The sequence below is a fragment of the Pongo abelii genome, chromosome 13, assembly GCF_028885655.2.
Source record: "Pongo abelii isolate AG06213 chromosome 13, NHGRI_mPonAbe1-v2.0_pri, whole genome shotgun sequence".
Lineage (NCBI taxonomy): Eukaryota > Metazoa > Chordata > Mammalia > Primates > Hominidae > Pongo > Pongo abelii.
Window position 1 is genome coordinate 123,499,808 of NC_071998.2, and position 26,799 is coordinate 123,526,606.

A 26,799-nucleotide genomic window follows, 5' to 3' on the forward strand; every position below is an offset into this window, starting at 1 on the left:
CCATTCCCAACACCCTCTGTGACCTTGGGCTGGTCTCTCTCTCTCTGCCTCTCATTCTGTCTGTCCTCAGGCCCTTTGTTCTTGATGCATCCAAATGACCGTGCTGGCTGCTCAAGGCTGCAGTGAGCCCACCCCAGGAGGCCAGGAGTGTTCGAAAACCACATGTGCTTCTGGAAGATGTGGAAACTCTCCCAGAAGCCCTGGGAGGCAGGCTGGCAGGAAACCTCCCGGGGGTCAGAGAGCCCAGGGCTGCCGGATGTGATGTTGCCAACTCGGGTGGCCTCTGCCCGGGGCTGCTGCTACGGGAGCCCTCCCACACCTGCCTCCCATGCTTGCAGGGGAGGGAGACAGAGAACCCCTCAGCCAGGTCCCTCCTGCCCCACTACTCTGCACTCCCTGCAGAGCTGGCTTGGCTTCGTCAAAAGCAGGGCCCATCAGGGTGGAGGCGGCGATGTGTCAGCTGGTATTCAGGCTCTGGTTGTGCGCTCAGATCGCTCCCCCTCCCCATCTCCCCAAATCCACCCACCCACCCCGGTACCCACTGCTTGGGGCCTTCTGGGTGGCAGCACTTCACAGAGAGAGACCGAGGAGCAGCCCTGAGCCCTTGGCTGTGGGGGGTGGGGGAACTGACTCAATTGGCCCCCCTCCCTCGTGCCGATGGGGCAGCCCCCACACCCATGGGCGCTGGCACCCCGGCAGGCCCCCGGGTTTTGGAAAAGGAAGCTGCAGCCCGGCTGCGCCTGACCGGAGCCGGCTAAGGATGCGCTCTGGGCGCAGGGACCCGCTGGCCCCCGGGCCGGGAGGCGATGTTTAGGCAGCGACCCCCCAGAGGCTGCCGGGGCCACCCTGGCCGCGGGCCCGCCGGGACGCCCCTGCTCGCCGCGCCCCTCCCCGGGCCGTGGCGCGTCCCCCGAGCCGCGCAGTATTTCCTTCCTGCACCTTTAAGAAGACCGTTGCTCCGTGGTGGGATGGTGTGTTAAAGCCACACAGAGGAAGTTACGCAGCCCGGATCAGACCGAGAGATAAAAGCCCCGATGGTGATCGTGAGTGATGGCAAGAGGATTTAGCCTCGGCATTAACTTGGAGCGGAGTGCAGCGGGGCAGTGAAGCGCCCGCCATCTGGCCCACGCCGCGCCGGGGGGATGCCCCGGCTCCCCGACGAGCCGCCGCGAAGCCCACCCGGGCCGGGGGCTGCCCGGCGCCCGAGCGCGGGTCCTCCCCGGGCCGCCCAGGGGGGCCAAAAAGTTTGCACTTGTTAGCGGCGACCTCCCGCTCGGCCCGGGCGGGCGATGCGGGCGGCGCGGGCGGCCCCCTCCCCCGGCCCGCGTCTCCGGGACGGCTGCGGGCGGACCCCCCGGCGGCCGGAGGGCTCCCCGGCCCCGATCTGACGGCGGCGGCGGCGGCGGCCACAGCGGCGGGAGCGGCGCGGGGAAGGAGCAGCGGCTCGCAGCCCTCGGCCCGCGCCCCCACCCAGCGCCAGCCCGAGGGGGGAGGCTCAGCGCCGGAGGGTGGCGGTCCTTGGCCCTCCCGGGTCTCCGCGCCGGGAAGCCGCTCCGAGCCGGGGTAAGGCGGGCGGGGAGAGCCCGGGAGGCGGGCGGGGGGAGAGGCTGCAGCTTGGCCAGGCTGGTTTCATTTTTAAAGGGCTTCGGTGACCATGCAGGCTTGCCCGGGCCCGGGAGCCACTTACAGCGGCCCGGCAAAGGCTTGGATGCAAAAGTTGTTTGGTGGCGGCTGCTACGAGCTGAGGACTGGAGTCGCCCCAGAGGGGTGTGTGAGGGTGCGTTCTTAGCAGCATCTTAAAGGGGTAGCTTGTCTTTCTGGCCGGCTTGCCCCGGGTCCTTTCCGTCGTGTGTGTGAGTGTGTGTGTGTGAGTGTGTGTGTGTGTGTGTGTGTGTGTGTGTCGGGGAGGGATGTTGCAAGGATGCTCGGATGTGTCTCGGAAAAGGAAACTAATCCTGCTCCCGCGCCTCTCCCCCACCCCAATTCCACCGCCACCGCTTAGAGCCACCCCCATCCCGTGCCCTCCCATCTCTCTGCAAACTGGGAGCCCGTGAGTTGCACAGAGAAACTCCCGGCCAGCCCGGCCGCGGCTGGAAACTTCTCCCGGCGCCAGGAGGGGGTCGGGAGGTGAGGGGGCCCAGGCACTGGTTTGGGGCCGGCGTGGAGTCGAACCTGGAACTGAGCGGCGCGCAGGTAGGGGGAGCAGAGGCGGCGGGAAGGCGGGAAGAGACGACCGCGGGCTCGCGGGGTCCGCCCTCTCCGGAGTAAGTTGTCCGTCTGGGCTGGGGGCGGCGGCGGCCGGGTCGCCGCAGGCGGCAGCTTCGGGGCAAAGGATCCAACCAGTTTCTGGGCGCCCTGCTCTGTGTCTTTTAATTAAGGGAGGCAGTGCCGAAAAAGGGGGCACCTCAGTCCCGGCCGGGCCTTTATTACAGGCTTAATTATTAATTGCTCCGGTGGCTTGCACGCAACTTTGGGAAGACGAAAGGCAGCTGCGGGGCTGCCGGGTCGTCCGTGTCCCAGGCACCGGGCTCGCAGCAGGCCCAAAGCACTGACTCGACCCTGGCCCCGGCCTCGACCCCGCCCGCCGCCCGCCGGGACCCACCCGGGGCCTGCTGCTCGCGCCCCGCCTCCCGCGCCCAACTTTCCAGGGCTCCCGCGGGCGGGGACCCAGGGGCCGGATAAAGGGCCCGCTCCGGAGCAGGGGGACACCGGGGCCGCCGGAATTAGGACGCCCGCCGAGGCTGCAGTGAGCGCGGGGCGCCCGCTGGACCCCGCCCGGGGCAGAGGACGGGAAGGTGACCCCGCCGGCCAAGCTCCCTTTCCCTCCCGGCAACCCCCACCCTCCCCTGAAAGCAGATTTCACCCCCCTCTGCCGCCCCTGCCGAGGAGGGAGAGGGAACCCCGGGGTGGTCTGAGTCCCCCCTAGCCCCAGGAGCCCCCAGCGCCCTCCCTCCCGTGCCCCCAGGGGCCCCGCGCCTGCCGCGGCAAGTTTCCCACACGGCGAGGGCGCAGCCGGCAACTCCAAGAGGAACCTGCTGGCGAGCCCAGCCAGCTCGGGAGGCGCTAATTCAATAAGACAGAGAAATCTCAGTTCAGAAATCCTGATAAAATCTAATTTTCGGGTTTTAATACCCTGGCTATCAGCCCCCCTCGGTTCCTGAGGACTCTTAAAAGAAAATAAAGCACATTGATTCTATTTGTTTCTGGGAGCTGCAGTTTCTTAATAATATCAGGTGTAGATAAATTTTCCACGGAGAAAACGATCCTCCGGGATGCAGCCTCTTACTCTGAAAATTTCCCTGCCGACTCTTCACTCTCTGCGCTCCTCCTTGTTATCCGGGGACTCCTGCCTCTCTTCCCCCTTCTCTTTTTTCTTTTTGGCAGAACCCGCCTGTAATATTCGTGTGCTAAGCTCATAATTCCCCCTGCGATGCCAGCAACGCCCAATTGATTGACTAGTTGTAAACACATTTTTCCCCTGGCAGATTTTGTTGTTGTTAGGGTTTTTAAAATTTATTTATTTTCCAGGGAATGCGTGGCATTTAAACCAACAGGACTGCAATTAATAGATTTGCGAGTTGCGCCGCGCGCCCCGCTCGCCCCAGCCTCCCGGCCTCCGGGCCTCGCTGCCTCCCCGCGCCCGGCGGCATCCAGCGCCCTGCAAGCCCCGAGCAGCCGCGGGTCCTGCAGCTGAAGGAAGGTTGCAGCTGCGCCCTCCTTGCAAGCCGCAGCCCGGCGTCCTGGTTGTCCCAGCAGCCAGGAGCTCCCTACCTGTTAGTGAACAGTTGGGAGTCGACTGCTGGAAGAATTAATTAGGAACGTGCTGTGCTCTGGGCAGCGCGAGCTCTGGTAGAGGCATCCAAACCTTTGCCGGCCGCGCTATTTTATTTTTACCACATTTTCTCAGGTTGCAAAAATAGACACCGGGCACGTTCTTTCTTAGAGTTTTCTAGCAAGGAGCGCCTTCAAGGCCAGGCAAGCTCTGTAACAGGTTCCCCTTTAAGCAGCCAGAGATGAGACGGGGAAAATGGTCCTGGCTGAGTTCTCATTCATCTCCATCAGCAGCCCTTCACCCAGAGAGAGGGGCAGGGGTCGCCCTAACTCAGATGAATGAGTCCCATGCCTGGAGCCCTGGGGCCCTGGCTGGGGGCTGCTCCCAGCCTGAGGTGCTCAGGGCAGCAAGTGTTCGCCACTTCGGTTTGTCATTTTTGGCAGGAGCGTTTTTCTGTCTGGGTGGAGAATGGAGTTTCATGGAAACACAGTTAACTCTTCAGGGGCCTTGCATGTACAGGAGGTGAAGAGGATATCAGGGGAGAGCCAGGTCCAGAATGGACATTTAGGGCGGTTTGGGAAGTCAAATGCAATCATCAGAGACATATTAACCAGAATAATTAATCATGCAGGCACTTCTGCTGTAACTTATTGCAATAACCTTTGCCCTATTGGCCAATATTTTTGGCCAGAATCCCATGCTGGCTGGACTTGGATTCTCTGGGTGACGTATCCAGTGTCTGGAACACACCACAGTACTGCAGTCGTGTTATTTCCCAATGTAACATTCATGTAACTGGTATCTATTTTGATATAATATATTAATTATATCTATTTTGATTTTAAATAATTAACAGAAGCTTAAAATAGCACAGCAATAATTGTAATAGTAACCCATTTATAGACATACCCGCTAAGAATGATTTGCAAAATGCTGCCCTTGATCAGAAAAATCTGAACTCACAAAGCATTGTCACCTCTTTGGCAGTCTGCAATATCCCTAGTTTCTTATAGTTAAAAAAAAATTAAATTTGCCATTTCAGATTGTGCCTATGATTGGGGAGCTGTTTCTCAGTGCCTGGCTCTTCATGGTTGGCCAGCACGTGGAGCACTCTGTTCATCTGTACATATAGGTATGGGCTCATCTGCACCTATAGTTACATTCTCATCTTTGCCTTTAACAACTTCGACATTCTGACTTGACAGTCATGGTATTTTAAAGCAACCATTAAATCTTGGCTCCTGGGGATGCTTTCGAAAGTCTCTGACTCCCAAGCAGGGGCACTTCTGCTGAACTAACACTCCCATAAATGAGAGAAAAATGCATCACCTTTTAAATAACATGCCCGATCTCCAAATGTGCAACTCTGATATTAATAAAAATAACCCAGTTTTCTCGGGAGACTTTGCTAATGCAGCCTCGTTTTTTGCACATTTTGCCAGAGAGCTTTTGTTCTTATACGTCTCTATTCTCCCCCTCTTTAATTTGTTGCAGGTGTTGTTGCTAATGAGCTCTCTCTCTCCTCCCCTCTTACAATGAAAGACAAGTCAGACCCCAGGTACCTGGATGGATTGAGAGCTGAGATCTCAGAAACTTCATAATAAGTTGCCGATGGCTACCAGCCAAGGTCAGCTGGGCCCCATTAGTGCCGGCCCCCACCAAAGCGGAACCAAACAGCCTTCTCCCCAGTTAACACCTCAGTAGCTTTTTATTCTAGTCCAGTCACACAGCTGTTGCCACCTTAAGCTCATATGAAAGAAATCTCTTTTATTGATCTGAGAACCCAAGTCCAGTCCCAAAGAGTGAACATGTTTCCAGCTAACATGTCCACCTCCTGATTTTATTTTATCTTTACAACGCAGGCTGGAGGGTTGTTTTGCCATTGTGTTGAGCACGTCACCCGTTAAGAGCCCTTTAAAGACCTGGATTGATTGGAAGGACAAAAATTAAAAGCAATCTGATCTGGCCTCATGCAGGATCCCTGCGGATTTTCTCCTTATCCCATTTCCATCCACTGTCACAATTTGAGAATCTGCCTGATTTGATCAGATTCACCTCCGGGGGAGGTGTGATGCCAAGGTTAGGAGGACGTGAAGTTATGGGCAACTTTCTGATCTGTCCATCAGCAGTCTGAGAAACGCTGGCTCTGAATTTTCCGTGTTGGCCTTTTGGAAACAACAAGTTCCTCGCTGTTTGCAAAGCTTCAGTGCTCGGGTCCCTGAGACACCCCGGCCACCCTCGCCTGGTAGATGTGGCATTTCCATGCTGAGTCCGCGAGTCCCACCTGACCCCGTCGCTGCCTCTCCAGGGCTTCTCTGGGCCGCGCCCCTGCAGACTGTGCAGCCATGCTGCACCTGCTGGCGCTCTTCCTGCACTGCCTCCCTCTGGCCTCTGGGGACTACGACATCTGCAAATCCTGGGTGACCACAGATGAGGGCCCCACCTGGGAGTTCTACGCCTGCCAGCCCAAGGTGATGCGCCTGAAGGACTACGTCAAGGTGAAGGTGGAGCCCTCAGGCATCACGTGTGGAGACCCCCCTGAGAGGTTCTGCTCCCATGTAAGTCCACTTACCGCTCTTTTGTTTGCCCAGGCCAAGTGGGAGGAGGTCTGGAGTAGATCCTTGGGGTGGATGAGCAGAGCCGGGGGGACCGAGATGCAAGGCTAACTTTCTTGCCTCTTGACCAGGTCTTTGTCCCACCTTGGAAATGTGTCAAAACAGAGGACACCCTGAGGACACTGGGGTCATGTGACATTGTTCTCTGGGGTAGGGGCATTCTCGGCCAGCTGGCCACTAGATCAGTTCCCTCGGGAAGCCCATAGTATTCAGCTCCGCAGCCTTGAGGCTAAGCCCCACCTCCTGTGTAGGAAGTCAGCATTCTGGGCGAGTGAGCGAGATGCTACCTGCAACGTGATACTCTAAGCTCCCTCTGTTCATCCTTTCTGCGGTGCAACCTCTTAGCCCACTCAATCCAATCTAACATACGGTACCGTGAAGCTAGAGCGTGCCAAGCACTGAGCTGGCCCTTTGCATGGGGAGGTTTGACGGAGGCTCAGAGGGGATTCACGCAGGATGAAGTTGGGGGTCAGGCTGGGACAGACAGTGCAGCTTGGGTCCCCTTCCAGTTCCATTCATACATGCAATGATGGCAGCCCCTGGGTAAGTCGGGGAAAGGCAGACATTCAAGTGTTGTCCTTTTCCTCCCTAGTTAGAGAAGGAGGGGTCCTAGGGGCACGGAGTACTTCATTACTCAAGTAATGTTAACAGCAACAACAACAGCAGAGATGGTTGCATGCGAGCTGCCTGAGTGTGTGGGCCAAGCCTGATGCCATTGTGAGGAGTCCTCCCCTCAGCTAGCCAGGTGGATTCTGTGTTGTATAAAGCAGGAGTGTCAGGGGAGGGCTCTGGCCCAGTGACATCTGTGGGCTTCTATTCTGTCATCTGCAAAATGGGCACACTAAGAGCACACACTCCTAGGGTCATTGTGAGGAGTTTGTGGTTTAATTAATGTAGGTAAAGTGTTCGGAATAGGATCTGGCACAGAGTAAGTGCACGCAGATGTTAGCCGTTGTCATTCCGGTCATACAGGTGGGGTAACTGAGGCAGCCCAGGGGTGACGGGTAAAGGCATCTGGCCAAGGTCACACCCCAGGAGGTGGCGAAGCTGTGATTCCAGCTTAGAGTGGCTCCAATGTCTCTGAGCTAAGCTGCTTCCCACTGGGCAGTGCTCTGGAGGCCGTCCCTGGCAGGGCAGGGCAGGGCAGAGCCAGGTAGGGCAGCCAGGCTGCAGGAGCTCACAGGAGGGGCTCAATGCCATTCCCCAGGCAGCTGGTACCTCTGCGTGTCCTTGGAGGAGCCTCCAGGTCTCTGGGTTTATGGTGGGGCTGACCCGGTGCCCCCACCTCAGAGTCCTGAGGACTTGATCTCATGGGCCGGCTTTGCTCACATCACAGGGCAGTCAGCCTGAGAAGGTAGCTTCTTACTCAGGCTTGTCAGTGGTGATGAGGCTGTCACTGTGGGTGGTGGCTGGGCCAGGGCCAGCTGGGGAGAGAGGGAGGGAGGGAGGGAAGGAGAAGGTGGCACGAAGCCAGGAGCTGGGGCTGGATAGTCTGTGGCCATAACTGCCCCGGGGACCGCAAGGCCGAGCAAGGGGGCTGGGCTCTGGAAGCCAGGAGGAAGGCCAGGATGGGGGCCAGTGCTCAGTCCACATCTCAGAGACAGTGGGAGGGTTCTCCACACACTCCCGGGCACGGTCAACCTCTGTCTCTCGTATTAGAGTCTCGACTGTATTTTTTCTCTTAAATATTAATCACTGCCTTAACGTGCTTGGGGGAGCCGCTAAATCATAATTCTAGGACCAGCTTTGGGTCGAGGGCTTGAGGTGGTGAGATGACCCTCAGAGGCAAGTCCGAGGCCCTCTCCTGGCCAAAGCTGTCTAGGATGTCATTGGCCCTGGACCTCTGCCCTGCCCCCACCCGCAGACAGAGAACCCAGTGCAGTGGGCAGCTGTCCTGGGGAAGTGGTCACCCCTCCCAGTCCCAATGCCGGCAGAGCCTCATCCCAGGCAGCCATCCTCAAGCCCTGGGGTCTAGAAGAGTGCTCTCTCCCATCCCCATCCCCTGCTCCTCTCCTGGGCAGACAGGTGGGGAAGGCAGGGGAGAAAGAACAGTACCTCCACAATCTCCCACATGGGCAGGTCCTCGGCGTCTCGCCACCTGTTTGATGGATTTAAATATTTCATCATGGGCTGCCATCCGGCTCTGCTTTGATTACAAATGTGTGTCCGATGAGGATGGGGAGGCCGCCGTGGCAGGTGGACGGCAGCCTTTTGCAGGGCTGGCTTTTGGAGGGCTGGCTTTGGAGGGCTGGCTTTTGGAGGGGTGGTTTTTGGAGGGGGTGGTTACTTCTAGATAGATCTGGGTTCAAACCCTGATGCCACCGTTTATTGTGGCTTCCCCTGGGAGGGTCCAGGCAGTAGGATGCTCTGAGGTGGGTCCTATTCTAATCTCATTTTAGGGATTAGAAAGTGTTGCCTAAATCCTGCCAACGTCACTCCGTTGAGAAGGCAGTCTGGGAACTGCCTGTAACCAAGGCCCATGCCCACCCATCAGGCGGCACAGCCTCCCCTCTCTCAACTTCTGACCTCTCTGAGTTTCACTGTCTTCCTCTGCCCAGTAGAAACCATAATGTAGGAGTGTCACGGTGCTGGCGGGACGGCACAGCCCGGCCATGCTGCCGTGGTACATACAGACACATAGTAGGTACTCAGTGTGCAATACTAGTCACCGGCTTATTACTGTTGTGATTATGGCCTCGGTGATTTTCCTGGCTTCTCTTCTTCCCCAGGGTCCTTTGCCTCTCCCCAGCCTTGGGGACGCCACGCCTTGTATTGCTAGTCTCTGGCAGCAGGTGGAAGATGCAGGCTGGGGGAGCTTCCTCGCCTGCAGCCCCAGCAGCTGTTGTTAACCAGCCACCAGGGGGCGCCCTAAAGGCGGCCAGATGCCCACTGCCCCCTTAGCCTTGCCGTCGCCCATGGGTCCTTGCTCCCCTTCGCCCCTTCTGCGGCAGGTGCTAGGTGTGTCCCAACAGCCAGCCCAAGGGAGCGCAAGCCCGGCTGCACTCCGAGGTTACAAGATGGACCCAGGGGCGGACGCCTTTTCAGATGTGGGGTGCAGACCCTCTCTCTTTCCCAGGCTTCCTGTCCTTCAGCAAGGCCACCTGAGAACTGAATTGTAAATTCCAGCCTTGCAAGGAAGGGGAGGAGGCTGAAAGACAAGATAAATGAATAAATAAAAACCTACTGGCTCTAAATGCACAATGAGAATTAATAGGGATGAGCTCTCAACCGAGGATTCTTGGGCAAGGACAAAATTGCAATGAGGGCTGTGGGAGAAAAGAGGCAGCCCCCATCCAAATTCCCAGGGCCTGCCCCTGAGGTCAGCCCGGCAAGACTGTGGGCTGGGGAGGAGGCAGGAAGGGTGGCGGGCAAAGGCGTCTCAGCCCCTCACAGGGCAACTGCTGCTTGCAGGACCCTTGGAGATGGGGAGGGCATGACTGGCATTGGGAGGTGCCCCTTAGCACTCTGCAAGGCAGGTCTCCCGCCGGCCACCTGTGCTCCCTGTGAGAGGAAGGGGGAAACCCTTCCTTTGTGCCTTGGAGACAAAAGCTAGCCACCCGAGACTCAGGAGTGAGCCGACGAGCAGGAGAGAGAGACGGAGAGAACTACTGCCCAGGCAGCAGGGTGCCAAGGGAATCCTGCCACTCCCACTCAGAGCAATCGCCTCGGTGCAGCAGCGCTAGCCTCACCTTGATAGAGGTGCAGAATCCCAGACCCTGCCCCACACCTGCTGAGCCAGACTCTGCCTTTTAACAGGAAGTCTCTGGAGCGCTGGGGTGGGGTTGGTCCAGGGTGGTGGATGAAGCCTGTCGTTGACGAAGGGGCCAGAGGTCTGTGGGTCCCATGGGGTCTGTGCAGGTTAAGGGGAGAGGCATTGCTGAGGGGAGACAGGAGCCAACAGGAGAGCAGCAGGGGGTCCTGGGAATGGGGGGATGGAGCTGGGAGCCGAGATTCCCAGATGCGGGCCTTGCTTGCCAAGGCAGGGGGTCTGTGCTTCTGAGCAGGAGCCGGTGGAAGGTTCCAGACAGAGGCAGCACTACCTCCTGACAAGAGCTACAGGCCTGGAATCTGGAGCCCTGAGCTCACATCCCAGTGTTGTCACTTGGGGGCTGGGTGGTCTGAGGTGAGTCATTCAAATTCTCCAAGCCTCAGTTTCCCTATCTGTAAAAGGGGTATGATCGTGACTGCCTTGCCCACCTCACTGACTTCCTGGGAGAGGAAATGCCTCTCACAACATAACGGAAGGTGCTTGGCAGAGACTGTAAGTTCTGTTCTAGTGTGAGGCTTGAGTACTATTGTTTATCCAATCTTGATGAGCTTGACGTTTCTACATTGACATGGGTGAACATTCAAATTTCGGCCATGTTGGAGTCTCCAGCATACAGAGGCACCTTGGCTTTGGTGGACAGGAAAGCCAAGGGCAGGCTGTGAACGTGCATCTTTGAACACACATCTTACTCAGTTAGAGCCTGCTTTAGCTTCTCTGTGCCTCAGTTTACCCAGCTGCAGAGCAAATGGTTCTATTCCTCCCCCAGGGGGTCTGCTGGGCTGTTGAATGCAGACGGCAGGCAGGTCCTGGAGTCCTCGAGCCACTCCCCACTGTGACATTGAACACCACACGCAGAATCAAGGTCACAGATGCTCTGCCTCCTGCCAGACCTCGAGGATCATGAAATGTTTTCATCCAACAATGCAGAGCTGACCAGCCCGATGGCTCTGGCCTCCTTCCCTCTCTGTGTTTCTGGCCCCAGCCTCCCTCCTGTCGCCATCACACCCCTCCAGTCGGCAGATGTTTCCAGGTCTGACCTCATGCCAGGCACAGTTGTGACGGGAAAGTGAGAAGACTAGAGATAAATTAAGTGAAAAACAAGAGAAAAACACAACAGACATTGAAGACAATATGCAGCTAACAACAAATGGTGACACCGGGGCCTGATATGATAGGAGCTGGGGAAGGAGGAGGTGCTGGGGAAGGAGGAGGTGCTGTCTCCTCCACCCGAATGCCTGCCCCCTCCTTCCTTTGTTTTCAAGGCTTCCGCTTCTACCTGGATAACCCTGGCTCCTTTTTCAAGGTTCAGGTTGGACCCTACCTCCTCCTCCAGGAGGCCTTCTCTGACTCCTTTGCCCAGTGGGGTGAGGAGGCCCTCATTTGGTCATCATCCTGCTTACTGACTGGCCTATCAGTGAAGAGCTCTGGCCCTAGGAACGGAGAGTTTAGAATCCCGTGCTGTGTGATCTCTGATGTGAGACCTAACCTCTCTGAACCTTAGTTTCTCAATGGGAGCTATTAATAGAACGTGCATAGGAGACTGTCATGAGCACGGTGCTTGGCACATAGTAGGTGCTCACTGCGTGCTGGCTGTTGGGACCAATTCTGTAACTTTAGATGTCTGCTTTCCCCCTGGACTGTGAGCTCCTCAAAGGCAGGGCTGTCTCGCTATCTTTGCGTCCCCAGCACCTCCTTCTGGGCTTGATCTGTGCCCAGTAAGCATTTCCTGAATGGATGGATGCATGCGAGGAAGCATGGTGTGATCCAGGAACGCTTCTCAGAGGAGGTAGGATCAGGGCTGTATTTTTTTTTTTTTTTTTTTTTTTAAGTCAGAGTCTCGCTCTGTCGCCCAGGCTAGAGTGCAGTGGCGCAATCTCGGCTCACTGCAAGCTCCGCCTCCTGGGTTCACGCCATTCTCCTGCCTCAGCCTCCCGAGTAGCTGGGACTACAGGCACCTGCCACCACGCCTGGCTAATTTTTTGTATTTTTAGTAGAGACGGGGTTTCACCGTGTTAGCCAGGATGGTTTCGATCTCCTGACCTCGTGATCCACCCGCCTCAGCCTCCCAAAGTGCTGGGATTACAGGCGTGAGCCACCGTGCTCGGCCAGGGCTGTCTTGAAGGAAAAACTGGGGTTTGGGTCAGGACAGAGGAGACCCTGGAAGCCCCTGCTTCTCTCCACTGCAGTCTCTGTTCTGTGGGATTTGCAATTGGATGAAGCCGGGAGGTTTGCACAACTCTGTCCTTAAGTCAGTTGCAAGTGACTTTTGCGCCTGAGCTGCACCAGCCGCTAAAGCCACTCAGTCTCTTGAAATGCCCGAGGCAGGGCCCAGCCTAGGACAAGAATAGTTCCGTGAAATGACATCTTGTTGCACAATGAAGTCTCCCTCCTGGGCAGTAGACAATGAGAAGACCGAGGCCCGGGGCCCACGGAGTGAGATCCTTGCTTCTGACTTCCCTTGAGGGAATGGGGTTGGGTCCAGACACCCCATGGAAGGCAGGCAGCTGTGCGAAAGGGCCCAGACGGGACGTCTTTCCAAAGAATGTCGGAGACTTAGAGACCCCAGACCTTTCCGGTGTGCACATCCCCACCTTCCCGGGCTGTCTTCCTCTATGCTTCCTAACCCGGATGTTTAATCCATTTCCCTTTTTCTCATTTACTGTGGGTATGATGACAAGCTGCCTCTAATCCCACCTGCGATGGGGCAGGCAGTGGACGGACGGACGGACGAATGGACAGACAGGCAGGCCGCACCATGTTGCGGACGAGACGGATGGACAGACAGATGGACAGACAGGCAGGCTGCACCATGCTGTGGACAAGGTGGATGGACGGACAGGCGGACAGACAGGCAGGCTGTACCATGCTGCGGATGAGATGGATGGACGGACGAACAGACAGGCAGGCAGGTGGAAACATGCTGTGGATGAGACGGACGGACGGACAGACGGACGGATGGACGGACAGACAGGCAGGCCGCACCATGCTGTGGATGAGAACTTGGGCTTCTGGGGGAGCAGATGGGGCCCGGGCGCATCCCGCACTTCTGGGATGTGGGACTTGGGATAAGTCCCTGGTGACCCTGAGCCTTGGTTTTCTCATCTGAAGCTGGTCATGGCGCTGGACACAACCTCGAAGGAAGTGTGTACAAATAAGATGAGACCAGGCATGTGATGCCCTCAGCTGGGTGCCAGCACAAAAGGAATGCTCAAAAAAAGGGCCGGGCGTGTGGTGGCTCAAGCCTGTAATCCCAGCACTGTGGGAGGCCGAGGTGGGTGGATCACCTGAGGTCAGGATTTCAAGAACAGCCTGACCAACATGGTGAAACCCTGTCTCTACTAAAAATACAAAAATTAGCCGGGCGTGGTGGTGCATGCCTGTAATCCCAGCTACTTGGGAGGCTGAGGCAAGAGAATCACTTGAACCTGGGAGGTGGGGGTTGTAGTGAACCAAGATCATGCCACTGCATTCCAGCCTGGGCGACAGAGCAAGACTCCGTCTCAAAAAAAAAAAAAAAAAAAAAAAAGCATATTTTTATTTTTATCCTTTTTAATTCTAGAATTTAGCTTGAGGGACAGAAGAGGACCCCATAGGCCAAACCCACAGCCAGAGGCACAGGCCGTGGGCTCAGAGGTGGGCCTTACACGATGGGAAGGGGCAGGAGAGTGAGGATGTGGGCAGAAGGAATGGTTCATGCAGAGACGCAGGGAAGGGGGCCGGGTGATTCGAGGGGAAAGTGCGTGGGTGACAGAGAGGAGACAGTCCACTCCCCCTGCCCACCTCAACCAAGCCCCTGTAGGTCTGTTACTGTGCATCTGACTGGTGAATATTCTGAGACTTCTCAGAGTCCACTGAGCGTAGGGGCTGGGGTTCAGCCTTCCTGTGTCTGGCTCCTGACCACCCGCTAGGGTTAAGAAGGATTAGGCCACGGGCTCTGAAGGAACAAGAGGGCCAAGAGGGCAATTGAGGGGCAATTGAGAGGAACCCAGAACATGGCAGCCGTGCGCCGTGGGGCTGGTCCAGAGCTCACCAGGCTGGACCACATGGATGCTGAGCCGTGGCCGCTGACCGGGGCTGACCTGGCCAGAGTCCCTGTGGCCAGCGCTGATGCAGGGCTCCTTCCTAGAGGGGCCGGGCGATGAGGAACGGGAGAAACGGCAGATGATGCAGGAACCGGTTCTGTTCGGCTTTGGTTTGCAGGATCCGATTTGTTTTTCATCAGCAGCAGATTTGCTTAAATATATGAAAATGTGTTTCTAATTCCCTGAGCACACACCAACTGCTGGCAGGGGAGGGAGTAGTGCACAGGAGCAGAGTGAAAGCCACCGGGAGCCAGAGTTCTAGGCCCTGGCTGCTGAGAGACCGAGGCTACGCCCCCAGCCTCAGTTTCCCCAACTGAGCAGCAGGGGGTTTGGCTGGATTAACCAGTTCATTCAATGTTCCCTGCTGATTGCCAGGTACATTCTGGGAGTTTAGGGAAATCCAGATTGGTCAGAGACAAAACCACACAAAACGGTGGACTCCAGTGCAGACAGAGGGGTCCTAGATGTATACCCCAGCCTCAGCGTAGCAATAAGCATTTTAAAAAAGATTTTAAAACATTTTTTAAACTCAGGTGAAATTCAAATAACATAAAATTAACCAGTTAAACAACGTTTTGGCGGGTGCAGTGGCTCACACCTATAACCCCAGCACTTTGGGAGGCCGAGGCAGGAGGATCACTTGAGGCCAAGAGTTTGAGACCAGCCTGGGCAATGTAGTGAGACCCCATCTCTTAAAAAAAAAAAAGTCTTATTGTGTCTAACATAAAACTTGCCTTTTAAACTATTTTACAATATGCAATTCAGTACATTCACAATGTTGTGCAACCAGCATCTCTACCTAGTCCCAACACATTTCCATCACCCCAGTAGAAAACCCCGCACCCGTCAGTTACTCCCCATCTCCTTCCCCTGCCCCTGAAAACCACGAGTCTACTTTTTGTCTCCATGAATTTACCTATGCTAGACATTTCATACAAATGGAATCAGACAATATGAGGCTCTTTGTGATGGCCTTCCTTCACTGGCAAAATATTTCCAAGGTCTGTCCACATTGTCGCATGACTCAGTGCTTCATTCCTGTTTATGGCTGCATAATATGCCATCATGTGGACACACCATATTTTGTGTATCCGTTTCCTAACTGATGGACATTTGAGCTGCTTCTGCTTTCTGGCTAGTAGGAGTGATACTGCTGTGGACGTTTGGGTCTCAGTTTTTGCATGTGTGTATGTTTTCATTTCTCTTGGCTGTCTACCTAAAAGTGGAGTTTCTGGGTCACAAGGTAATTCTATGTTTAACTTTTTGGGGAACCACCAAACTGTTTTCTACAGGTGCTGCACCTCTTACGTTCCCAGCAATGTACGAGAGTTCCAGTTTCTCCGAATCCTTGTCAACACTTGTTATTTTCTGGCTTTGTTTTGTATTATTAGGATGAGCCTAGTGGGTGTGGGGCAGTATCTCATTATGGTCTTGATTTGCATTTCCCTGATGGCTAATGATGTCAGTGTGCTTATTAGTCATTTTTTTGTTTTTGTTTTTGTTTTGTGTTGTTTTGAGACAGAGTCTCATTCTGTCACCCAGGCTGGAGTGCAGTGTTGCGATCTTGGCTCACTGCAACCTTCACCTCCCGGGTTCAAATCATTCTCCTGCCTCAGCTCCCAAGTAGCTGGGATTACAGGTACACACCACCACACCCATCCAATTTTTGTGTTTTTAGTAGAGACAGCATTTCACCATGTTGCCCAGGCTGGTCTCGAACTCCTGGCCTCAAACGATCTGCCCGTCTGGGCCTCCCGAAGTGCTGGGACCACAGGCATGAGCCACTGTGCCCAGCCTATTTTAAATTTAATGAACTCCAATGTATGTATTTTTTTCTTTTGTTGCTTGTGCTTTTGGTATCATATCTAAGAAACCATTGCTAAATCCAAGGTCAACAGTATTTATCCCCATATTTTCTTCTAAGACTTTTATAGTTTTAGCTCTTACATCTAGGTCCTTGATCCATTTTGAGTTAATTTTTTTATCTGGTGTAAGAGAAAAGGTCTATCTTTCTTCTTTTGCATGTGGAGATCCAGTTTCCCCAACACTGTTTGTTGAAGAGCCTATTCTTCCCCCACTAAATGTTCTTGGCAACCTCATCAAAAATCAATTGAGCATAATCTATGCACTTACTTCTGGACTCTCAAATCTCTGGGTTTTTTTTTGGTTTTTTTTTTTTTTGGAGTCAGAGTCTTGCTCTGTCACCCAGGCTGGAGTGCAGTGGTGCGCTCTCAGCTCACTGCAACCTCCCCCTCCCGGGTTCAAGCGATTCTCCTGCCTCAGCCTCCCAAGCAGCTGGGATTACAGGCACCAGCCACCAAGCCCAGCTAATTTTTGTATTTTTAGTAGAGACGGGGTTTCACTATTTGGCCAGGCTGATCTCAAACTCCTGGACTCAAGTGATCTGCCCACCTCGGCCTCCCAAAGTGCTGGGATTACAGGCATGAGCCACCGCGCCTGGCCTCAAATCTATTCCTCTGAAGCATCGAGCATTCTATGTGCACTACTTCATGAAACCCTCCTGGATATTCTGCACAGTAGAAACGATTACTCTCCTGTTGTGCCCATCTTATAGATGAGGAAACTGAGACTCCAAAACTGAGTGAAGTCAAGGCTCAATCTCAGATCCCAGTCATTTAATGACTAGGCCACAGTGATGCCTGAGGAGGGGAAAAACCCAAACGGTTATCCTCCCCTCCCTCTCCGCACCCTCATTTTCTTCTCCCTCTTTCAGGCTGGGATGTGCACTTGGATTCTCAGAGCAGGGTCCTTGGAAGGAGATGCTGTAATTTCTCTCTGGCCTCCAAATACCTCCTCAGCCTCCACTCCACCTCCGTCCCTCTCCCACGCAGCCAGGCACTGTTCTGTCCTCTTCTTTGTCCCACAGTCAGTGCTTGCATGTAGTAGGTACTTAATAAATGCTGCAGATAATTATCCAGCATTTCAAATAGAGACACACAACTTAGAAGGCATGCTGGAGATTGTCTAAGGCCAGAAAAACCCCAACGTCAATAAGCATATTACAGTAAAATTGACTGCTCCCGGGAAAGGGGACCCCAGAAGCAAGTGGCTGGTGTCCCCCTGCCCTGCCCCAGGCCGCTGAGTTCCCCAGTCCACCACTAGGAAGTCCTGGGCTCCTGTGAAGACAATATAAAACCACTGATTAGGCCAAGTGTGGTGGCTCACGCCTGTAAATCCTAGCACTCTGGGAGGCCGAGGCGGGTGAATTGTCTGAGCTCAGGAGTTCGAAACCAGCCTGGGTGACATGGTGAAACCCCGTCTCTACTAAAAATACAAAAAAAAAAAAAATTAGCTGGGTGTGGTGGTGCACACCTGTAGTCCCAGCTACTCAGGAGACTGAGGCAGAAGAATTGCTTGAACCTGGGAGGCGGAGGCAGAGGTTGCGGTGAGCCCAGACTGTGCCACTGCACTCCAGCCTGGACGACAGAGAGAGACTCGGTCTCCAAAAAAAAAAACTACTGATGAGGCCCATCCCCTCTCATTTCCTATGAAGGAGAAACTGAGGCCCAGAGGGTTAGAGTGACTTCCTTGAGCCCACCATGAGGAACTTCAGACCCTGGAGGCTCCACCCCAGGCCAAGGGCTCTCCCAGAGGTAGACTGGAGCCATCAGGACAGGGGCCCTCCCCAACCAGGTCTCTGTCCATCTACACATGCCCTGGATCTGACTTCACGTGATGGCATCTGGTGGGGGACATAGGATACCTGCCTGAATGCCACCTGCAGCCAGTGGGGGCCGGAGCTGCCTCTTCAGGGTCAGTGAGGGTGATACATCCACTTCCCAGCCTGCTTAGGTGAGCTCTCACCTATGTGTCACTACTGGTGACTCTGGCATGGCTCAGAGCCGGATCTTGGGGGCCCTGAGGGGATCAAGAGTGTCCCCTAAGCCCACCTGCCAGCCGTGGTCTTCTCTGTGGTGGCAGCATCACAGAAAGTGGACAGAAAGAGTGCTCTGTGCCAGGAGGGCAAGGCCGGGTAGGATGGTGGCTGGAATGCTGGCCATCGCTGCAATGCCAGCAATCATGGCGCTGGGTTTCAGTGGTGTGCTGGACGCCTGGGAGGCTCATGAGTGAGAGGCTGGGGCACATGTGCTTCCGTAGTGTCATGCACTGGTGGCAATTCAGAGAAAGACGCTGTGCAAAGCACCCCATGTGTGTAGCTTTTTGCCCTCTCGTAACAGGACGGAGCCAGGTCAGAGTGCAGATGAGGAGAGGAAGGTGCAGGGAGGTGGAGACGTTGACCCAAGTTTGCACAGCCAAAACTAGGATCGGTCTCCAGGGCCTCCGTCACTGTCCTGTCCTGCCTTCTGTCAGACAGGAGTCCAAATGGTCGTTCTGAAATTGAGAGCTAGCAGGGCTGGGATCTCACTGGGCAGCCACAGAGGGGTCCCCTGACCTCTTGGGGTCTCGTTGGCAGGAGGGAATTGTATTGGAATATCCAGGTGTGTGGATCCCTATGAATCTAACCCTGGAGTGTTCCAGAACTGCCCACCCTGTGGAAAGGGACTCAGGCCTGTCTTCAAGGACCTGGCATCCTTCTCTCCCAGGGCAGTTTGTCTTGGGTCCCTTGGGGACCGTTTGGGCCTCCTCAGCCCCTCATTCCACCTCCCTCCTGCTGCCCAAGTCATTCGTCCACTTGACTCCAAGAGTCGGCTGGGGAAATAAGAGGAAATGAAACACGACCAGGCATTTTCCCTTGGCCGGAGCAGAAGTCTGCTGTTGGGCAAAAGGTGAAAAAGAGACCAATGAGAAATGAGACCACGGCGCTCCTGCCCTCCGCCAAGGCAGGCCATCCTCTGCTGCCAGCCTGCAGCGGGGGCGGTGTCCTTCTGGGAGGTGTCCCTCCCTCTGGGGGATCAAGAGATGGCCAAAAGCAGGTGGCAGCACGTGGAGAAGCCTGTTATCCAGAGCGTACCTTGTCTCTGCCCCTGTCCCCAGCCAGGCACCATCCAAAACCTTTGCCCACAGTTCTGGGGCTGGCACTGTCCTGGGGCTCAGCTCCTAGGGACGGGGCTACCCCGGGCACTGGCTGCCAGGAGCTGGGTGGCCCCGGGCAAGTCTCTTCCCATTTCGGGGTATAGACTTCCTGCCTGTAAAATGAGGGAGTCTGAAGGTCAACCTCAGAGTCCCACTGTACCCACAGATTCTGCTTCAGGGAGATGGAGAGAGAGAGAGAGAGAAAGATAGAGATGCATCCAGGAAGACCCAGAGGGGAGAAATGCAGGGAACCAACCCAGAAAACCCTGGAGTGGGAGCTTCTCACTTTTAATGGTCGTGGTCCCATGTGAGAATCCACGGTGCTCTTCCCAGAACCACGCGTGTGCACACGTGTGTGCAAACACTGGGCTCATGCACAGGCACACACACACACATAAGGTTGCAAACACTTTCAGGGACTTCCCAGATTACTCTGAGTGCATCCGTGGTCACTTTCGGTCAATCACCTGGCCTGAGCAGGTTCTGTCCTCTGGGGGCTCTTTTACCCTCAGGGAAATCAGGGTTTGGTTTCCTGTAATTGTCTGGTCCAATTGTCTGAGGACTTTCTCTTTTTTTTGAGACAGGGTCTCACTCTGTCACCCAGGCTGGAGTGCAGCGATGCAGTCTTGGCTCACTGTAGCCTCAACCTCCTGGGCTCCAGTGATCCTCCCACCTCAGCCTCCTGAGCACCTGAGATCATAGGCATGCACCACCATGCCTGGCTAATTTTTGTATTTTTGTAGAGATGGGGTTTTGCCATGTTGCCCAGGCTGGTCTTAAACTCCTGGGCTCACTTTCTTTTTTTTTTTTTTTGTTTTCTTTTTCTTTTTCTTTTCTTTTCTTTTCTTTTTTTTTTTTTTTTTTGAGACGGAGTCTTGCTCTGTCACCCAGGCTGGAGTGCAGCGGCATGATCTTGGCTCACTGCAACCTCCACCTCCCAAGTTCAAGCAATCCTCCTTCCTCAGCCTCCCAAGTAGCTGGGATTACAGGCACCTGCCACCATGTCTGGCTAATTTTTGTGTTTTTAGTAGAGACAAAGTTTCACCATGTTGGCCAGGCTGATCTCCTGACCTTAAGTGATCTGCGCACCTCAGCCTCCCAAAGTGTTGGGATTACAGGCGTAAGCCACCATGCCTGGCCATAGCCAGACTTTCTTGATTCTATATCCTTCTCCTCCTCAGAGCAGAAACATTGAACATTTGTTGAGTGCCTCATGTATACCAAGCCCTTAACCTAAGCTATAGCTCATTGAACTCTCACAGAAGACTTAAGGTAGAGCTTGTATTTAGACCTGTTTTGAATATGAGAAATCTCAGGTTCAGAGAAGTTAAGCCACTTGCCCAAGGCCACACAGCTTCTAAGTAGAGGAGCCTGGCACCTCCAGCCTGGGCCGCCCAGCCCGGCATCCAGGTTCCTAAACAGGCTGCTCAGCTGACACGAGTCGCTCTGGATCTCAGAAAGCGCCTGATAGACGGAGGCGGCTGTCATCTGTGTGTGTGTGCGTGCGTGCAGCCATGTGTGCTGGTGAGCATACTGTCCCTGTCAGCCTCTCCTCCCCCAGCACACCCCGGCAGTCCAGAGAAGGGAGGGCCCGGAGGAGTGACGGTGGTGTTCCCCACCCCCTGCCCTTTGAGACACGATGGAGTCTGCTAATCCAGTTACTTGATAATTCACTTATTTCATGTCTATTTGGCAGCGAACGTGCTCCCACGCACCAGCTCTGGGGAAGGCGAGATGGCTTTGCCTGGAGGAACCTGATTGTTTTTCTGGGGAAGGAGTGGGGAAAAAATTGTACCCAACAATGGACAATAATGGGCCTAAAAATAGAGGGTGGAGGGTGCAGGGGGTGGAGGAGTGTGGTGTCTGCCAAGGGAGGGCTCCAGGCCTGTCTGCTTGGCACGGGGCAGCCCTACCCTCCTGCCCAGTTCCCCGCCCCTGCACTGGGTTGGCCGCCTCTCAGCCTAGAGGAGGGACACGGGAAGGAGGAGGCCCAAGCGGGTGGGGGGCTGGGTGGCCTTCCTTGCTGTCTCTGCCCACTCCAAAGTGGAAAACTGTCCCACCCAGGGGGTCCTGGAGGCAGCAGCCACGACCTCGGGTGGACGCTGTGCCTCATCAGCCCTGACTAGCCGTGATGCCCAGGACCCTCCCCCAAGGGGCTCAGGCATCAGCTGAGAACTGCAGCCCTGGGTACGGGGTATGGGTTGTCTCCCAGCAGGAAAGGGAGGTTTCAGGGTTTGTGGCTCTTTTCCATCTCCCAACACTTGGGGCAGTCTTCTCGAAGGCCTCAAGCCCAGTGGGCAGCTATGACCCCACCAGGAGCAGAGCGGGCAGGGACCGGGCTGCCCTCCGAGCCACTTGGATGCCTCTCAGCCGGGGTGCACACTGGACTTGCCTGGGAGCTTTTCATTCCCCCCCTGCCTCAGCTGCCCCGCAGACCAGCTTCAGCAGCCTCTCTGGGCGGCCCAGCAGGAGGAGGCATTAAACCTCCCCAGGTGGTCCCAGTGCACAGCCAAGTTTGAGAAGCACGGATTGAAACCTCTCCTGGGCCTGCCCTGGAGCCCTTCCAGCCTGAAGTATCTTGTCGTCTTAAAACTGAAAGACCAGGAGGAAGAGAATTCCATGGCCTACCTCAGCTCTCTCGGAGCCTCTCTCACATCTGAGCTGCAGGTGCTCCGTCCTCCTTCTGGCTTCCTGGGTGCCAAGGGGTGCCAGCTCTCCAGGCTTGGGAGAGGGCCACCTGAGCCCTCACATTTTGTTCCCAGGCTCTTCACCTGTCTTCCTGGAAGGAGGGGGGCCGGCCAGCATTAGGGCTCTCCCTGGTGCAGCTTAATGTCAAGCTGCCCATCTGGCTCCCAGCCTCCCTTTGGCCTTCTCTCCTGTGCTCCCCACCAAGCTCCTGGCTCAGCAGCGTGCATGCGTTAACCCATTGCTCCCTGCAGTTTTTTGTGTGTCCGGCCTGGCCTTTTGCTCAGTCGACCTAGAGCACCATCCTCCCAGACTAGTCAAGTCTCCCTCCACCTGTCCTGAGTCCGGATGAAATCCCACCTCCCCCAGGAAGCCTTCTGACTGCCCCAGCCCGTCACCTCCAGGGCTTGTCATCTGTGCCACTCATGGGGACCAGGACACAGGTGACTTCTCTGGTGGACACAGCAGAATGGTCGACATTCCCAAAAGGGAGCAAAGTGCCCGAGTCACCAGAAGTGTGACCTTGAGCAAGCGCCTGGCTCGGGGGCCCTTGGCTTCCCCACCTGTAGGTAAAATAATAGGAACAGTGTCATCGTGTGGGTGCCCTTCCCTGGGCCACCTGGACCAGCCTCTCAAACCTGGTCGCACATATGAGTCACCTGCTGAGGGTTTTGGTTAGTTGATTGGTTAATTACTCGATTGGTTAGTTTGTTGGTTTGTTTGTTAGCTTTCAATCTGGAGTAGAATTTCTGACCTTAGGGCCCAGGAATGTTGACACACCCCTCCCGTCCCCAAGTATTGTCATGTTTTCATGGGTGGCCAAATCTAAGAGCTGCTTCTCTGGGGCTACTTGGCGCACGAAGGATGTTCACAAATAGTTGATGAATAAGTGAATGAATAATCAATGAAACTTACCGCCCAGCCTCACTACACGCACCCACCCCCCACCGCCGGCCAGGGTTCATCCACAGAGGGGTGTACCTGTCCAGGTGTCCCCAGGTGTGGGCAGACCCAGTGACTTTACTCTTTCCTCGGCCCCGCTGCCCCTTAACTCCTCAGAGACCAGCAGGAAGAAACCCTCGGAAGTCACAGCTTCTGGCTGTTCTCAGGGGCAGGCCCCGTCCATCGGGTGCTGTGTCTGCTCCTAAGACCTCGTTCTGAGTATGGAACACCTGGAGAGGGAAGGGGTTGAGGAGGGGGAGTCACTCGGCTGTGTCAGGCTCTGCCCCTACCTTCCTGGAGCACACAGTGGGGAAGGGACATACCCGTCATTAACCGAAGAAGCCACTGGGGAAAACTGTGACCCAGCGTTCCCCTGGGACTGGGGGGCAGTGGCCAGGGGTGTTTTCCCTGAGGAAGAGAAATTTAAGCAGACACCTGCAAAAGGCTGGAGGGAGAGCTGCAGACAGAAGGTGGCTCAACCTGAAAGCTCAGGGGGGTGGAGGGGGCGTCCAAAAGGTGGGAGAGACTGGCCAGTAGAAAACGAGGCCAGAAGCCAGACATGGTGGCTCATGCCTGTAATCCCAGCACTTTAGGAGGCCGAGGCGGGTGGATCACCTGAGGTCAGGAGTTCGAGACCAGCCTGACCAACATGGTGAAACCCAGTCTCTACTAAAAATACAAAATTAGCCAGGTGTGGAGGCACATCCGGTAATCCCAGCTACTTGGGAGGCTGAGGCAGCAGAATCACTTGAACCCGGGAGGCAGAGGTTGCAGTGAGCCAAGGTCGTACCAGTGCACTCCAGCCTGGACAACAAGAGCGAAACTCTGTCTCAAAGAAAACAAGGCCGGAAAGACACGAGAGAGAGGCAGAGCTGGTGGCAGAGCCAGGCCCAGGGTTTGGACTTAAGAAGGGGAAGGTGCTGGGGCTCTGAGGAGGAGCAGGAGACAACGTGGATGTTTTATGAAGAGAAGGGCGTCTGGCTGCAGGCTGAGAATGGGCTGGGGGTGGGGAGGCTGGAGGGGTCGGTGGAGGCCCCAACCAAGGTGGGGCAGGGGAGAACAGAGTGAGCCTTTAGGAGAAACCACTGCTGGGGACCAGGCTTCACTCTCAGCCCATCTGGAAACCTCTTTCAGCTGATGCTTCCCCCCGACCCCCTTCCCCAGCCTGGGCCTCTGTTGGAACCTGGCTGAGGCCCTGTTGATCAGCAAGAAAGCCCAGGGCAGCTCTCAGAGAAGAGGAGAGGGGGCCCAGAAAAGGCCCCCAGGATCTGCGGAGGGGATCCGAGGAGAGGCAGCTACCAAGCGCCCCAGCCAGGGGGGCCTGCCCCTCACCCCACCCCAGCACTGAAACCCTCACAGCCACTTTTTTCCTCCCTCCGTGATAAAATATTCATGGCGGCAGAGTGGGCCCTCTTTGGGAAGGCTGCCTGGGTCTAGCTTATGCTTTGCACAAGCTTTTAAAGAGCAGGGCGCTGTTCCTACTCTCTAAGCATTTTCTAAGTCCTGAATCAATAATGCACTTTCCTGGGCTTCTCCGGATGTAGCCCTCTTCCTCCCGGTGCCCTTCCCCCACCCGCCCCCTTATCTTTCTTTCCCTTTTCTTCTCTCCCGTTCTTTCGTCCTTCCATCTCTCCTTTCCTTTTATTTACTTTTTAAAAAAGTATGAAAGTGTTGAGCTGTTTGGGTGGCCAGTGAAGCCCTGACTAGGGAGCGGGTAGGAAGGGAGGCGCCAGATTGAGCCCCTGTGTGTGCAATGAGGAGGAGGAGGAGGAGGGAAAGGAGGAGGAGCAGCAGCGGCTGAGCACTCCCGCTGGCCCTGGTAGGGAAGTGTTTGAGGATCACTGAGCTCCTGGTGTGGGGAAGGAGGAGGGCCTAGCCTCACCCAGCCTCCCTCTCTCCTTTTTCTAATCAATTAGAAAATGTTTACAGCATAGCCAGAGAAAAATAGGGAACCTAGGACGAAGAAAAGATGCAAAGCATCCGCCAAATTTCAGCCCCACACTCCAAGGAGGGAGCAGTGGGGTTTGACCTATCTACCTTCTGTGGTAATAAAACCCCTGTCGCTAGAGGTATGCAAGAGAAGGGGAGCCTTGCCCTGTCTGAGACAGACATGTGTCTGTCCTTGCCCATATGTCTGGTCCATGGGAGCCTTGCCCACGTGTCTGGTCCATTTTGTCAGTCGCCTGTGGGGGGCCCCAGGGATGCATGGGCACTCTTCAGCTGGGATGGAATTTCCTGCCCCAAACATTCCTGGAAATCTGGCTGTGGGAAGAATCCACATATGCCCAGGGCAAAGCAGAATGTGTCCTTTAAAAAAACAATAATACATTTTTAAGTTCCTGGAGAGATTAGCCCTTGTCTAGCCAGAGCCATGGCACCACACTCTGGCAGTTCAGCTGACAGAGGAGATCAGTCATTCAGGGGTCTGCGGTCCTGATGAGCAGTGGGTGCCCACGCCAGGCCTGGCATTTCATCCTTGCTTTCTGACCTTGGCTTCCCAGTAGACCCTCTCCTGGGCAGCTCGCCCATCAGGGCAGCCCAATGCCCTCAGGTCCTCCGAAAGGATTTCAGGGCGTTCTGTGGGGGCAACCCAAATTGGGGTAAGAAGACTAAGCAGTCGTTCTGCTGGAACAGCATCCCCAAAGCGGAGCGAGGCCCGCGGGTGCCCATCGCCTCTCCCCCAGGCAGCGTCCTACCTGCATGGAACTGCCTGGAGCCACTGCAGAAGGTCCTTGCTCGGTTAGGGAATGTTTGTCAAATACCGCTGCGTGCAAACAGCTGTTGGGAGTGTGGCGCAAAGGTGGGCGAGGCCCCTGCTCTCCCAGAGTTCACAGTCACAGAAGGTTCTGGAAGGAGGAACACTGTGGGCAGGGTTGAAAGGCCTAAAGTGTTCCCTTTCCTCCCAAATAATGCGGGGTGAGGGGCGGCGACGAGAGCCACTCTGAGCAACCAAGGAACTGAGATGCATTTTCTGGGTCTGCTTTTGAGCCAAGGCAGGTTTGAGAGGCGGCCAGAGACTCTGGGTTCAAGGTGGACCTGTGCCCAGGTGATGCCTACTGTGGCCCCCCTGGGGGAGGAGCGGGGGCGGTCGCCGTGGCTTCGGGAGGCTCATTGCTGGGACGAGCGAGTCCCTGGGGAGGCAGCGTGTGGAGGCTCGGAGGCTCGCTTGCCTGCCCTTGCCCGAGTAATTGCTTGGAGCTGGGAGGAAAATTGCTCCAACCAGAAAACAAAACAGAAAAGCCGCCTTGGCCAGCTGCAGCTCCAGCCCTAAAATGCCAGGTCAGTTTACGCTGATTCACGAGCGGGGAGGGTGACCTTGCTGTCTGTCGTCCAGGGCCTGTGCACGAAGAGAATCCGGAAAGGGAAGGAGAGAGAAGCCTGTACGCTGGGGAAGGAGTTAGCAGCACAGAGAGCAAGAGGAACAGCGATCAATGAAACCAGAGAAGGAGAACGAGAAACACACACACAGAGAGCGAGAGGGAGCAAGAGAGAGAGACAGAGGGACAGAAAAAGAGAGGGAGGGAGGGAGGGAGAGCTCAGAGAGTTGGAGACCGTCAGGGCCGCTAGGATTAGAATCACCTCTGAACAGAATCTCCGTTTCCACTTTGTTAATAATTTATCCCCTCTGCAACTTTTCTTACCAATAAATAGGAAGTAATCTGTTAAGGAGAATTCCCCCAGCACCCCGGCTTTCTCCATGGAGTCAAAGGAGGAGGATGTGTCTCTGTGCCCTTCCTCCCTAGCAGCACGGGGGCCTGAGGAACACACAGAACTTGAGACTTTAGGATGTCAGGGTCAGAGGCAGACAGCCCACTCCTGCCTGGTCATTTCGTGAATAGGGAAACCAAGGCACAGACAGGGCAAGGACCCGATCAAGTTCACACATGGTGTTGGGTCAGTCCCCTGAGTCCTAATTCCACGGCCCCACGGGTCAGGGCA

At 55.4% G+C, this 26,799-nt stretch overlaps 1 protein-coding gene across 7 annotated transcripts in view; it reads left to right on the forward strand.

Annotated features, from left to right (window-relative positions):
• Positions 1-848: 848 nt before the first annotated feature.
• NTNG2 (netrin G2) overlaps positions 849-26,799 on the forward strand; it is an 82,699-nt gene continuing 56,748 nt past the window's right edge. Inside the window, exons 1-5 of one of the 7 annotated variants that reach the window (XM_054520748.2) lie at positions 849-1,563; positions 1,661-1,777; positions 4,815-4,904; positions 5,267-5,399; positions 5,635-6,330. In XM_054520748.2, coding sequence (XP_054376723.1) covers positions 6,118-6,330 — 213 coding nt within the window. In that variant the 5' untranslated portion in view covers positions 849-1,563; positions 1,661-1,777; positions 4,815-4,904; positions 5,267-5,399; positions 5,635-6,117. The remainder of the gene's footprint in view (positions 1,564-1,660; positions 1,778-4,814; positions 4,905-5,266; positions 5,400-5,634; positions 6,331-26,799) is intronic. The other 6 variants (XM_054520747.2, XM_054520753.2, XM_054520751.2 and 3 more) reach the window with 6 other exon arrangements.